The 14,565-nt window shown below is 41.4% G+C and overlaps 1 protein-coding gene across 7 annotated transcripts in view; it reads right to left on the bottom strand.

Moving 5' to 3' along the window:
• Window positions 1-7,268: 7,268 nt before the first annotated feature.
• The window catches only part of LOC123761018 (sulfotransferase 1A1), a 286,372-nt gene continuing 279,075 nt past the window's right edge, over window positions 7,269-14,565 (bottom strand). For all 7 annotated transcript variants that reach the window (XM_069339319.1, XM_069339320.1, XM_069339321.1 and 4 more), the window contains 2 exons: window positions 9,443-9,609; window positions 7,269-7,517 (listed from right to left, as the gene is read on the bottom strand). In XM_069339319.1, the coding sequence (XP_069195420.1) occupies window positions 7,284-7,517; window positions 9,443-9,609 (401 nt within the window). In that variant the 3' untranslated portion in view covers window positions 7,269-7,283. The remainder of the gene's footprint in view (window positions 7,518-9,442; window positions 9,610-14,565) is intronic.

Raw genomic sequence — 14,565 nt, 5'->3', positions numbered from 1 at the left:
AATGAAACGTTTGGAATTACAAGAAAGGAAAGAACAGCGAGAAAGAGAAGAAAGAAGAGAGAGAGAGAGAGAGAAGAACGAGAAAGGGAAGGAAAGGCAACACGAGTTAGAAGTGCTACGATTAGGTGGTCAGTGGAAAACAACGGAAACAAGTAGTTTCGATCCGGTAAGAAATATAAAGATGGTCCCAAAATTCAACGAAAAGGAAGTTTCGAAGTTCTTCGCTGCCTTCGAGAAGGTTGCTGCCTCTTTGGCAGCAAGAGAATTTTGGCCATAGGAGAATTGGGCCATCATGATACAGTCCGTCTTGACTGGGAAGGCCCAAATCGCCTACTCCACGTTGTCCCTTGATGACTCCTGTGATTACAACAAGATGAAGAAGGTAGTGCTCATGGCTTACCAGTTGGTGCCTGAGGCTTATAGGCAGAAGTTCAGGAACCTGAAGAAGACCTCGGAGCACACGTTCACCGAGTTTGCGACCATCAAGGAACGGCTTTTTCAGGAGTGGTGTGCCTCTCGGAAGGTGAAGACAAAAGAAGACCTCGAGCAGCTCATACTGTTAGAGGATTTCAAAGACTGCCTATCAGGGGATCTGAAGACATACTGAGAGGAACAACAGGTGGAGACCTTAAGGGGAAGCAGGTAGGTAGGTCGATGAGATAGCTCGAGGGAGAGATAGCTAGATATTGATAGAAATAGAGATAAAGATAGGTAGAGATAAAGATAATTACAGGTAGGTAGAAATAATGATAATTACAGGTAGGTAGTGATAAAGGTAAGTACAGATAGGTAGAGATAAAGATAGGTAAAGATAGAGATAGGTAGAGACGGAGATAGATCTAGATATAGAAAGGGGAGACAAACATAGAGATCCAGGCATCCTCGGGTACTACCATAGTATATATAACAAAACTAAAAATAAATTGGAGAAGAAAAACGAGTGTTATCTGGACTTTCATCCCTGGGAGACCAGATAGCGCACAGGTACTGCACAAGCAGAGGAAGGTCAGGATAGCAGCACAGGTACTGCACAAGCAGAGGAAGGTCAGGATAGCAGCACAGATACTGCACAAGCAGAGGAAGGTCAGGATAGCAGCACAGATACTTCACAAGCAGAGGAAGGTCAGGATAGCAGCACAGATACTTCACAAGCAGAGGAAGGTCAGGGATCAGAGGATACTGTACAACAAGCCAGGGGGCCAGATTCACGAAGCAGTTACGCAAACACTTACGAACCTGTACATCTTTTCACAATCTTTGGCGGCTTTGTTTACAATTATTAAACATTTAATGAGCTCCGAAGCACCAGGCGGCTGTTTATAACAATAACGACAGTTGATTGGGAAGTTTTCATGCTTGTAAACTGTTTAATAAATGTAACCAAAGCCGTCAAAGATTGAGGAAAGATGTACACGTTCGTAAGTACTTGCGTAACTGCTTCGTGAATCTGGCCCCAGGTTATTGAGGCAAGAAGGACTCGAACAACAAACACCTCATGCACAAGTAAAAATGATCACGGGAAAACAGGAACCAATATTTCGAAGGCGGAACCAAGGCATTCTTGTAGAGATGAGTACTGAGTAGCATTAAGGTTATGTTCGCCAATGAAGATGCAATTACAAATAAAGGTGTAGGGTTGGAGGTAAAGAAGGCTGAGTAACACCCACACATTATATAGCAATAACTGAAACGAAACTAAAGTGTGTTATAAAAATATTGTAATCTTCCCACAAGGATATCAATAAAATAAGACGGTGGTGTAGGTGGGGTAACCAATCACTACAATCTCCGAGGTGATTGTAGTCAGGGTAATGCTATAGTCACACTGGAGCTGTGAGGAAGTATAAGTATTAGAAGGAACAAGTAAGCAAGAGCACACACTAGCAATAGCAACAGTTGGTGACAAGAAGGTAGTAGTAGTAGTAGTTGAAGCGAGGAGTTACAACCCATCGCTAAAAAATACAAGGCCTATAGAAAAATATGACAGATGCAATGAAACTTGCCTAAAGGTAATGTAAAAAGCACCAATGGTGGCAAGGGGGATCCAGGGCTAAGAATCTTATAGTTGCGAAGTTCAAATACAGAGAAATAGACTGAATAAAAAAAGGACCCCCCCCCCCCACAAGGGGCATGAAAATGGAGAGCAAAACTGGTAGATACGGGACAACACTTCCTGAAGCAACATATTATAGAAGCAACGAGTCAGGGATCTACCAGCAACACTTGACATGGTATTTACCCAAAATGTCCCAGATATTAAGATAATAGTGTACGAGATGCCCTCTACTGCCAGTGACGACTGCACTATCATGCTAGAGAACATAATGAAACTAAAGGAATTGGATTAACCAAGGAACACATTGACGAAGAAGATATATTAGACACGTTGGGATTTACGTGAAAGTGAGGGACTATCTTAGTGAAGTCCAGTGGGGAAGGGAAATCAACAATAGGGTTATGGAATTAATTTATCAGAAATGTTCATATGTAATGGAGAAGTTCATCCCATTCAAGAGGGAGATGGACGAGAAAAGAGAAGTATACTCCTGGTTCAATAGGGAATGTAGAGAAGCAAAGGAAAGGACCAGGAAAGTAAAGAAACTGAGAAGCAATTTAAAAACGACAATGCAGCAAAGGTTAAGGCCCATCTAAAGCTGTTCTATAGCCAGATAAAGAGGAAATCATCAGGAATAGACATGTGATGAGGTTGGAGAGACATGGTAGAATGCTCACGGAAAATGAGAAGGAGGTCTGTGAAACACTCAACAATAGATTTTAGGAGGTCTTTAAGAACGAGCAAGTGTGGCGACCAGGCTAACGAGATGAAACACTAAGGTAACACTGGACGAAAAATGAGTCAACGTTGAGAACATTAGTAAACACCAGGATGAATTAGACACAACAACGTCAATAGAACCAGGCCAATTATCACCATGGCGGTTGCAAGAGGCTACAGAAGTACAATGTCACTCGTTGACTACAATTTTCAATAAAACATTTGAGACTGGAAAACTTCCAGAATTCTAGACAAAAGGCAAACATAGTTCTTGTATTCAAATGTGTGAAGACAGAAGACCCTAAATTACTCTCCAGTGTCGCTGACAATATTCTGTGTAAAGTGCTGGAAAAAAGTAATCAGGTTGAGAATAAGTAAACATGTGCAGAGGATAAACGTTGTAGCGAAGATGCAACATGGATTGAAACAGAGAAAAGACGTGCCTAACAAACTTGATAGAGTTCTATGACAAGGTTATTAAAATAAATAAGGAAAAGGAAGGCTGGGAAGGGAATATTTGTCGAGATGGTTAAAAATCTTCAAGTGCAGTTGCTAATGAAAGGCTGGCATACAAGATGAAGAAGGAAGCTGTGATAAATGAAGAAACAGCTCTGGATAAAGTACTACCTGAATGACAGAAAACAGAGTCAGAGACGATGGTTCGAGTTGGAAGGAGGTAACAAGTGGAATTCCCCCAAGGATCCTCGGACCTCCCTGCTGTTAACAATTGTTGTGAATGACCAACCTGATGGAGTAAGTTTGACATGTCAATGTTCCCAAACGGCGTGACGCAAATAAAGAAAGTAAACACCGAAGGTGACTGTAGAAATTTGCAGGATGACATTGACAAACCCCAGAAATGGCAAACATGTGGTTGCTAGAATTCAATATTAATAAATGTAACTTAATGGAGATGGCAAAATGAGAAAGGAGTCGAGAAGGTATCTACACCATAAATGAAAATAACTACATGAGTGGGAAAGAAAAAAGGAGTTTGGAGAAGATATAATTCAAACACTGTCTCGACCAGAGGCACACATTATCAGGGTAACACATTATGGGATGCTGCTAAACATTATAATGATATTAAGAAACATTAATCAAGGCTGGTTATTAAACCAACGGTGGAATAAGCAGCACCAGCCTGGAGTCTGCACCTCGTGAAACAAAACAGGAATTTACAAAGTACAAAGTTTTGCAACAGGATTAGTACCTGAGCTAAGAGAGATAAGCTATTTAATTATTTTTAATTCACTGTGTCGGGGGACAGGAAGCCAGAGTGTATTCATTCAGAGGTCCCCCCCCCCAAGGGTCGAATTATTGACCCCGCGCAGGATGCAACCCCACAACAAGCTGACTAACTCTTGATTACTTACTTGCTGCTAAGTAAACAGGTGAATTAGGTGAAAGGAAACATGCCCAACCATTTGTGTATCGCCCTGGATTCGAACCCGGAATTCTTGATTGTGCGTCGAGAACGAGCCCAAGTGTACTACCGGGAACCTGTCTATGAAGACAGGTTCAGGAAATTAGATTTCAAATCCCCGGATGAGAGAAGAGAGAGGGTGGTTATGATCGTAACATACAAAATACGGAGAAAAATTGATAACGTGGACAAGGACAGCCTTTTTAAAGGGAGAAGAAGCAGGACAAGAAGATATAGGTAGAAGTTTAAAACGCAAATGAGTCGAAGAGACGTACGACAAATCTGGTACCCTGTACAGATGGTCAACACGTGGAATGATTTGGAAGAGGAAGTTGTAGAAACCCCTTCCCTCCAGCCACAACTTTAACGTTAGATTCCATTTAGAATTCGAAAATCAGAATAGATAAATTATAGATCAACAGGTAAAACAATGTTAATTAACGGGGATGAAGAACTAGACCTCACTTCCCCGTAGTCAGTGATAGGTCAGTACTGATAGGTAAATACACCTTATAGCACTCACACAAGCCACAATCAGCAAAGAAGTCCAAGATAACCTTTATGTAAACTTTACTTCACATAAACTAAGCGAATACTTCATAACAACACAGAACCACACACTGCCAGAGTACCCACCAAACACACACCGAAACTACGACGTTGATACAACGTTCGAACAAGTTTTAACACTTCCTAACCAGTTATAACAACCAATATAGCAAGTTGTAAGACCGTTCTAACACGTCATAAACACGTTAAGCCAAGATGTAACAACTTTATTACAAGTTGTAACTAGCGGAAAATAGAGATAGTTTCGGGTTGTGTTTCCAGGGTAGTTAGTAAATACTGCACTGTAACACCATAAGACTGTTTAGTTGGGTTTAGTTAATACATGCAAGGACATGAGCCAGTCAGACAGGATTTTGAGAGGCGTCAGGGTATCTGAGCCATACTCACACCTCTAGAGTGTTAATGACGACAAACTGACCAGTGGTCAGGTCGTGTGACTTGACCTTGCTTCTGCTAAACTAATAATTGCAGCCAGGTAGCCGGGTGTGTATTTCAAACAAGCCGCCCGTTAAGGCGTGGCTTGGTAGATGGTCTGGGGCTATCTATTTAGTTGGTGGAGTTAGCTCCCAGATTCCCAATAAATACCCAGGGAACTGTACATTCGAGAGCCTAGCACAGCATCAACAGAAAACAGAACAGACTGGGGGTGGACAACTGAACATCAGCCAGGCTAGGCTGTCAGGCTGGGTGTGGACTCTGCCTCCACCCCATCTCTACCCAGATTAGGCTCAGACTCTTGATGAGTTGAACCTTAGGGTGACTTATTTCGTGTTTCCCAAACTTTAAGGTGTTGTGTGATTAGCAGGGGCAGACAGTCATAGTGCCCTCAAGGTCGTGTGTGGTGACTCACATTGGTTATTAATCTGGACAGTGTCAACATTAAGTTAAATTGCTTGAATTATGAATCTTATCATGTTAAATATACTTGGTTAACTTACGTTTTAATCTGACTTTAATTGTGTTCCCTAGATCTTGGATTTTCTGATATATTGCAAATTAAGCGTAGAACACTCATGAGTTTATTGCCTTAAGGAATCTTGCATGGAACAAGATACATGATTCCAGTTTATACATGCCAAAGTAACATTTGATAACAGCTTAAAGTACAGACGAGTTCCATTGCTTGTCTTGTATGTAATGAACTAGAATGGATGGTAGCAGCCCTTTCTACCTCTACGTCTATCTTTTCTACTTCACTTTCTGCTATCTACCCTTATGCTTCTACCTTCTACTTTCAACTCTTCTCTAACTTCTACTTCCCCCAATGATCCCAATATCTTCCTCCCCTCTAACTTTCCCTTTTACCTGACCACGCCTGCCCTTGCTCCCCCTCTTATTACTCTTCCTGACCAACCCCGCTACTCCCTTACTACTTCCTCACTCCTCCCTCACCCTTTCTCTACCTCCCTCACCCTTTCTCTACCTCCCTCACCCTTTCTCTACCTCCCTCACCCTTTCTCTACCTCCCTCACCCTTTCTCTACCTCCCTCACCCTATACCTGATTGTTGTTTTTTTTATTGTTGCCGCCGAAGGCGGCTAGTTTATTGTGCACCCCATACTCATCCTGTGAGCGGTAGCGCAAAAGCATTACAAAGGGCACAAAAGGTCTTTATCAGACCTCATCTTAGATTATTACATAAACAATTTCATCTATCCTTCACACATTATAGTTACAATGTCAGCTAGTTACAGAGAAAGTGCTATTTCAAGAGCTATATATTTACAGTAAGTCATCATACATTAATGGTAGGTCTTATCGCTAATACATAATAGTTTGACCAATGGGGATATTACAGAGTCATAGGGGAGCTTTTGTTTATTATTAGTCCCCACAATACACTACTTGTTTCTGAATCCTATATGTCGTTCATCTGCTGGAAGCGAAATGTGGATACAGTGCAAGGATTTCAGGTAATTTATCCATGGTAATAAGATAGGTTGCCATATCATACAGAGTGAGCTTAGATTTATCTCTGAATAGTTCAATTTTACTACAATCCAAGATATAGTGTTGGAGTGTGTGTCCCTGTCTTTGTCCACACACTTTACACTTTACTTCATCTAGATCCCTATACAAGCCGAACAACCAGAGATACTTGTAGCCAAGTCTTATACGAGCTGTGACAACATCTGTTAGTCTACTGACTTTGTTACTTGCCCCATACACATGTTTTACTTCACACATTTCATTGTGATGAACAATGGACCTGCTAGTTCCAGTTTGCACAGTTCTACTATCTTCAAATTAATCCAGGAGTTCTCGTCTAATGACACTTTTAAGGGACCTATTTGATAACTCAAGATTCCGTTCGATACTGTCTTTATTTACTGCAGCCTTAGCAAGGGCGTCAACTTTGTCATGTTCCTGCATGCCAATGATACCCTCACCCATTAAATCATTATTCTTTTCTTAGCATTTTCATTTCACCCCTGTTCACCCTAGGAAGTGATGTGGTGGATGCTGATTCCATACATAGTTTCAAATATAGATATGGCATAGCTCGAGAAGCTCAGGAATCTGTACACCAATATAATGACAGTTGAGAGGCGGGACCAAAGAGCCAGAGCTCAACCCCTGCAAGCATAACTAGGTGAGTACATGACAGTGTAGTCAACAATGAGTCAGGACAATGCAACTCACCTTTCCTAAAGAAGCCGTCTTTCTTCTTCTGAGCGCTCAAATAAATTTCAGGATTTTTAATGCTCCTATTTTTCATTGATGAGAAAGATGTGTGCTCGATCACCTAGAAAAAACAATGATTAAATTACTAAAAATAATCTTTACTTCCACAATAAAACTCAAATAATTTAACTATCATCATTATATCTCGTTTAGACTGATATAATTATTAAGATAAAGTGTTCCAAGACACCCTGAGAGCTAATCCTGCTTCATTGGTGCAATATATAGCATTCGTTATTATTAGTTAATAATAATGAATAATAATTAATAACGAATTAGTACACCTGACTACCACATTAGTACACCTGACTACCACTCTCCATCCTTGGACCTCACCAACTTTCTCATTACCTGAACTTAACTAAGACTCTGGTAATGTCAACCTGAGTTGACATTAGTACTTGATCACGAACTAACTTGACCCAGTCCCAGAACGTGGCTAGTTATCTCCACCCCATGAAGTAACTCAACGTGGCTAGTAATCTCCACCCCATGAAGTAACTCAACGTGGCTAGTAATCTCCACCCCATGAACTAACTCAATGTGGCTAGTAATCTCCACCCCATGAAGTAACTCAACGTGGCTAGTAATCTCCACCCCATGAAGTAACTCAACGTGGCTAGTAATCTCCACCCCATGAAGTAACTCAACGTGGCTAGTAATCTCCACCCCATGAAGTAACTCAACGTGGCTAGTAATCTCCACCCCATGAACTAACTCAATGTGGCTAGTAATCTCCACCCCATGAAGTAACTCAACGTGGCTAGTAATCTCCACCCCATGAAGTAACTCAACGTGGCTAGTAATCTCCACCCCATGAACTAACTCAATGTGGCTAGTAATCTCCACCCCATGAAGTAACTCAACGTGGCTAGTAATCTCCACCCCATGAAGTAACTCAACGTGGCTAGTAATCTCCACCCCATGAAGTAACTCAACGTGGCTAGTAATCTCCACCCCATGAAGTAACTCAATGTGGCTAGTAATCTCCACCCCATGAAGTAACTCAACGTGGCTAGTAATCTCCACCCCATGAAGTAACTCAACGTGGCTAGCAATCTCCACCCCATGAAGTAACTCAACGTGGCTAGTAATCTCCACCCCATGAAGTAACTCAATGTGGCTAGTAATCTCCACCCCATGAAGTAACTCAATGTGGCTAGTAATCTCCACCCCATGAAGTAACTCAATGTGGCTAGTAATCTCCACCCCATGAACTAATTAAAACTACCAATCCCTGAACATCCATAGATCTGATTAGGATTCTTCATCCATAGACTCTCCATCATTGTACCTAAGACTCTCCTTTCCAGGACCTCACTAAAACTCACTATCTCTGAATTTGACAAAGACTTACCATCGCTGGACCTGAACTGAGACTCTCCATTAATTGACCTAACAAATACTCTACAAGCTGGACCTGAATAAGAATCTCCATCCCTCCTCTCTACTGTTAAAGTTTCTTACAGTGGAGTTCAGGACATTTAGATCCCTATGCTGTTAAACGTTCGCAAATGTACAGTATTTTTACACTATGGTTGAGAGAGAACAGCTGTGTCCACCCCGTGTCTTCCAGGAAGCTCAGGTGACACCTGTCACTATATACCAGTACCTGGTGGTTTAGGTATAATTGGACAAATGTATTTCCTTCTCAGAGTCTAATAGAATGTAATGTTTCTGAGGGACAAGTTCCCTGTAAACGAAGGTTGCATCATGCCACTTCCTGGCATGATGCTTCAACATAACACTCCATCAACATTTTACTCTCCTAACACTCATATTCTCAAGCTACAGCTTCTCATCCCAGTGTCACTAACTACCTCACATCTATGAGGAATTATAGAGGCCTGAAACTGACCAAAACACACTGTGCTAAACACTAATAAAATCGAGAGTCATATAAAGTAACATGTAATAACATAAAACATTTTCCTGTACCATAATAACAACTCTGCTTAGCAACCAAACAAAGTTCAGTAGACTTACATTATCAAGTTGTTGCTGGGTGAGGCGGGTGCCCAAGAACTCATTCAGAGTTCTTAGTTCTTTCATTACGTCAGTTTTCAGGTCTTCATAAAAGAGAAAATGCATGTTGGGATGGTCCTTGTTCTTCCACGCCATCTTCACGTGGGGCCAGAATGGGTTGTACAATACTGTTGGCATATGGCAACTTTATAATACTCAGTTATGATTAATATATAGTCAAAATCTCATGCTATTACATTAAGGCAAATAATATTACCTCATGAAGTATGGAAAATAAAGTCTATTTTTATTTACAAAATGTGAAAAAGTTAAAAATAATTTTTTTTTCATCGATTGCTCTTCGTTCTGAGAGATTTTGTTTATCATTTGAACAATATAGGAAGGAACAATATTATCTATGTTTTATGTTCCACGACACAATATTATCTATGCTTCATGTTCCACGACACAATATTATCTATGCTTCATGTTCCACGACACAATATTATCTATGCTTCAAGTTACACGACACAATATTATCTATGCTTCATGTTACACGACACAATATTATCTATGCTTCAAGTTACACGACACAATATTATCTATGCTTCAAGTTACACGACACAATATTATCTATGCTTCAAGTTACACGACACAATATTATCTATGCTTCAAGTTACACGACACAATATTATCTATGCTTCAAGTTACACGACACAATATTATCTATGCTTCAAGTTACACGACACAATATTATCTATGCTTCAAGTTACACGACACAATATTATCTATGCTTCAAGTTCCACGACACAATATTATCTATGCTTCATGTTACACGACACAAACTGCTACGGAGTGTTTGGTACATTTTTAGTTGACACCATTAATCTTTCTCTCTGTCTCTTCCTTCACTTTGTCCAAGTCATCTTGGAGCCCCATGCTGTTATCCTCTGCCATAGTCCTCCTTATTATTTTTCACATCATCAGTAAATATTGAAAGTTTATTCCTTCTCGAAGAGTTTATTCCTTCTCGAAGAGTTTATTCCTTCTCGAAGAGTTTATTCCTTCTCGAAGAGTTTATTCCTTCTCGAAGAGTTTATTCCTTCTCGAAGAGTTTATTCCTCCTCGAAGAGTTTATTCCTTCTCGAAGAGTTTATTCCTTCTCGAAGAGTTTATTCCTTCTCGAAGAGTTTATTCCTTCTCGAAGAGTTTATTCCTTCTCGAAGAGTTTATTCCTCCTCGAAGAGTTTATTCCTTCTCGAAGAGTTTATTCCTTCTCGAAGAGTTTATTCCTTCTCGAAGCGTTTATTTCTTCTCGAAGAGTTTATTCCTTCTCGAAGAGTTTATTCCTTCTAAAAGATCGTTTACATTTATGATATACAGGATAGGTCCAAGGACTGAACCCTGTGGGACTCCATCATCTTATAACATCTTATAAGATGATGGAGTCTTATAACATGGGACTTATAACATCTCGCTACTCTGAGATTTCACGCCTCACAGTACCTCACCGTCTTCTGATGCTTTGATTTTGCCTTATCCGCTGGAGTAAAATCCCTGTAACTCCTGCCTTCTTCCTCAACTTATGCACTGCTCTCTTATGGAGTACTGTGTCAATGGTTTTCTGGCAGGCAAAAAATATGCAATCTGCTCACCATTCTCTCTTGTCTAATTTAAATCTATTAAACATGTGAGGCAAGATTTGTCACCTCTGAATCCATGCTGATGGTGTTACAAAGTTCCTTCTCGCCAGATTCTCTATTAATTTTTCTCACACTCTTTTTCCAACACCTTGCATGATAAGAAAGTTAGGGGCACTGGCCTGTAGGCACTGTTTCTTATCTGTCTCTCGTCTTGTATACCGGGACGACATTTGCTGTCTTCCAAATATTTTATGGTTCTGTTACCAGTGAACTGTTATACACCATTGAGAGAGGTAAGCATAGTGTTTTTGCTCTCTTTCTTTTAGTATCCATAGCGAGATTTCATCTGGGCTAACAGCCTTTGTCACATCAAATTCAAGCTTACCTCTTGATTGGTAATCTTAAGTTTCTCTAGTGGTGCTTGGTTAGGTGTCCCCTCTATAAGTTAAGGAACTTTTCCTTGGTCTATTGTGAAGACCTCCTGAAATCTCTTGTTGAGTTCCTTGCACATCTCCTTGTCATTCTCAGTGAACCTGTTAGCCCCTATTTTTAGTTTCATTACCTGTTCCTTCACTGGTTTTTCCTCATGAGGTGACTGTGTAGCAATTCTGATTGTCTTTGCTTTATTTGCTATGTAATTCTTATTGTCTCTCTGCTTCTCTTCTCTGCTTCTGCTTCTGAGGTACTCATTCTTTGCCTTCTGGTATCTCCCTCTGTTCTGCTTTGTACAAGGTCACTACATGACGTTGAACTAAGTTGATTTTTTGCCACCTTACATCCCTGATTAAACCACGCGTTTCTCATTTGTATTTTGTGTTTTCTTTTTTTGGACTGGTACAAACGCTGCCCCCTTTACACTTCTGGGTGACGTAGTCAATCACGTCTTGTGCAGCCTATCCTCTGAGCTCTGTTGCCCTGGTATTTCTATTAGGGATTTTCTTATCTCCTCGTAACTTTCCTTTCGGTATGCAAGGCTTTGTTTTCTTCGAGTAAGTTATACTTACCTCTACCAGATATTCAAACAACAATACATTGTGGTCACTCATTCCCATGGAGAATAAGTAATCACAAAGTGATCACTTATATGTTAGGAATAAGTTGATTTTCCTTATATCTAAATCGCTTAAACTAAATTCTAGCTTGTTCGTCATTACCTTTCATTCATGTGGGTCAATTGACACACTGGTTGAAGAACGTTCTTATTGCCACATCTATTAGTTTAGCTCTTCTTGTCTCTGTTCTCCATGCAGTTCTTTGTTCAAACATCCATGGTTGAAGTTTCCTATGATTAGAAACCACGATCAATTTCTATAGGTATCAAAGGCTCCATTTTCTATTGTAGTAGTAACTACTATCTTGAGGTTATCTTGAGATGATTTCGGGGCTTTTATTGTCCCCGCGGCCCGGTCCTCGACCAGGCCTCCACCCCCAGGAAGCAGCCCGTGACAGCTGACTAACACCCAGGTACCTATTTTACTGCTAGGTAACAGGGGCATAGGGTGAAAGAAACTCTGCCCATTGTTTCTCGCCGGCGCCTGGGATCGAACCCAGGACCACAGGATCACAAGTCCCGCGTGCTGCCCGCTCGTACTATGCTGTTTCTGTAATACTCTTGCCTGAGTCTCCTGTCATTTAATGAAGGGTTATATATTACTATGACTACTATCTTTGGCCCTCCCATTGCCACAGCGTCTGTTATGTAGTCTCTGAACCCCTGGCAGACAAGGATATCCATTTCCTAGAAACTTCAGTCCTTTTTGTATCAGTAGGGGCCACTACTCCTCCCCCCCCCCTTTCCGTATTACAGGCCCTGGGAAAACACTGCATTTGTTATGATGCATGTCAATTTTCTTTCAGTGAATGCTATTACACTTGGATTGTCCTCATTTGTTCTTTCCCAAAGTTTACTTGCTATAATTGTAATTTCGTCTATGTTTGAATACATTAATTTGAAACTAACTGTCCAGTCACACTTTCCCTTGGTGTCGATACCACTGGTGGAGGAGGTTGCTTGGTGGGGTTACTGCATGTTGGGGAAGATTCTGTGGGCTGAGGGAGTGTAGGTGGGCAGAGGGGATGGGCTTATAGGTTGCTGAGGTGGGGAATGATGGAGCCGACGATGATGATGATGATGAAGAATAAGCCACCCTAAAGGTGGCACGGGCATGAATAGCCCGTAAGTGGTGGCCCTTTTGAGCCATTACCAGTATCAAGAGCTGATACTGGAGATCTATAGAGGTGCGACTGCACCCTGTGTGACGGGAGATGTCTCCCGACCTGTGAGAGATGGAGCCGACATATGGCCGGGAATTATATAGTAGGTGACTGGGAGTACATGGTAGCCCTGAAACAAGGGGGCCAGTGGGGCCCTGGGATGGGGATGTAGGAAGGGTTTGGGGTGGGGGGTTCATGGAGGGTGTCGGATGGGTGGAGGCAGATAGGGCCAGGGATGGGAGAGCTGGGAGGGCATGGGACAGGGTAACAAGGGAATCATGCAATAAGGAAACAGGTGGGGGGCATGGGGTGGGAAAATAGGAAGGGAATAGGGAGTGAATTGGATGGGGGAAAAGGGAGGGGTATGGAGGGGGGGGGCAAGACGGGCATAGGGTGGGGAGAAAGGGAGAAAGTTTGGTGGGGCGTGTCTCTATGGGATTAGGAGGTGTAGCTTGTGTTTGGGAGAGGAAGATTTTCGGGAGTGGGACAATGTGTGATCTAGCTTTCTGTTGCACATCTTTCTGGGGCTGCTCTTCTGCTGGTGGAGAGTTCATCACTCCCTCTGAAGTTCCTGAGCTGAGACCTATGGCTCTCCCAATCCTTCCCCTCTCCTTGTATCTCTTCCTTGCTTCTGACACCTTGACTCTCTCTTACCTTGTCATGTTCTTCTGCAGAAAAACATAATTTTATTACATTTCATACCAAAGTTTATTCGTATTGGATAAGATTTCCTTTTTTGTGGCAATTCATGAATACCATTTTTATTAGCCGATTTATTTCCTACTTGTAACCTCCTACCATGAAACACTTTCTCTTTACTACCATCAACCCCTTCCATTTGCCAGCCCTCCTGGGTCTTTGTCATGGTTGTTCGGTCCTTTCTTTTCCACTACTGATTGGAGCCTTCCTGTTCATGAACTCTTATTATTACTACAATTGTTTTCCTTTCCAGCAGCTGACTAGTACACTTTGCTGCTTCTTGTGAAACATCTGGGCTTCTTTGGAACATTTCTGCAAATGAGGATATAGGTGGAAGAGGCCCTTCATCAGTTTCATTCATTGTTTCTTCGGAGATTGTTTCACTCCTACTGAGTTTCACTGAGATTTTCAATGAGGCTTTTTATCTCCTCCGTATCTGATTTCAGTCCACTTTGAAGACTTTTATTTTTCAATTTTTCTTTCAGTTCTCTGCAGAAATGTTCAAATATTCAGTTAATCATCTGACTAGTAGTATCTACTAGTCCCTGCCTTCCCTGTCTGTTGTTGTTCCTTCCCTGTCTGTTGTTG

Source organism: Procambarus clarkii, chromosome 41 (assembly GCF_040958095.1).
Source record: "Procambarus clarkii isolate CNS0578487 chromosome 41, FALCON_Pclarkii_2.0, whole genome shotgun sequence".
NCBI classification, from domain to species: Eukaryota; Metazoa; Arthropoda; class Malacostraca; order Decapoda; family Cambaridae; genus Procambarus; species Procambarus clarkii.
This window is presented reverse-complemented; position numbering and strand designations above follow the sequence as displayed.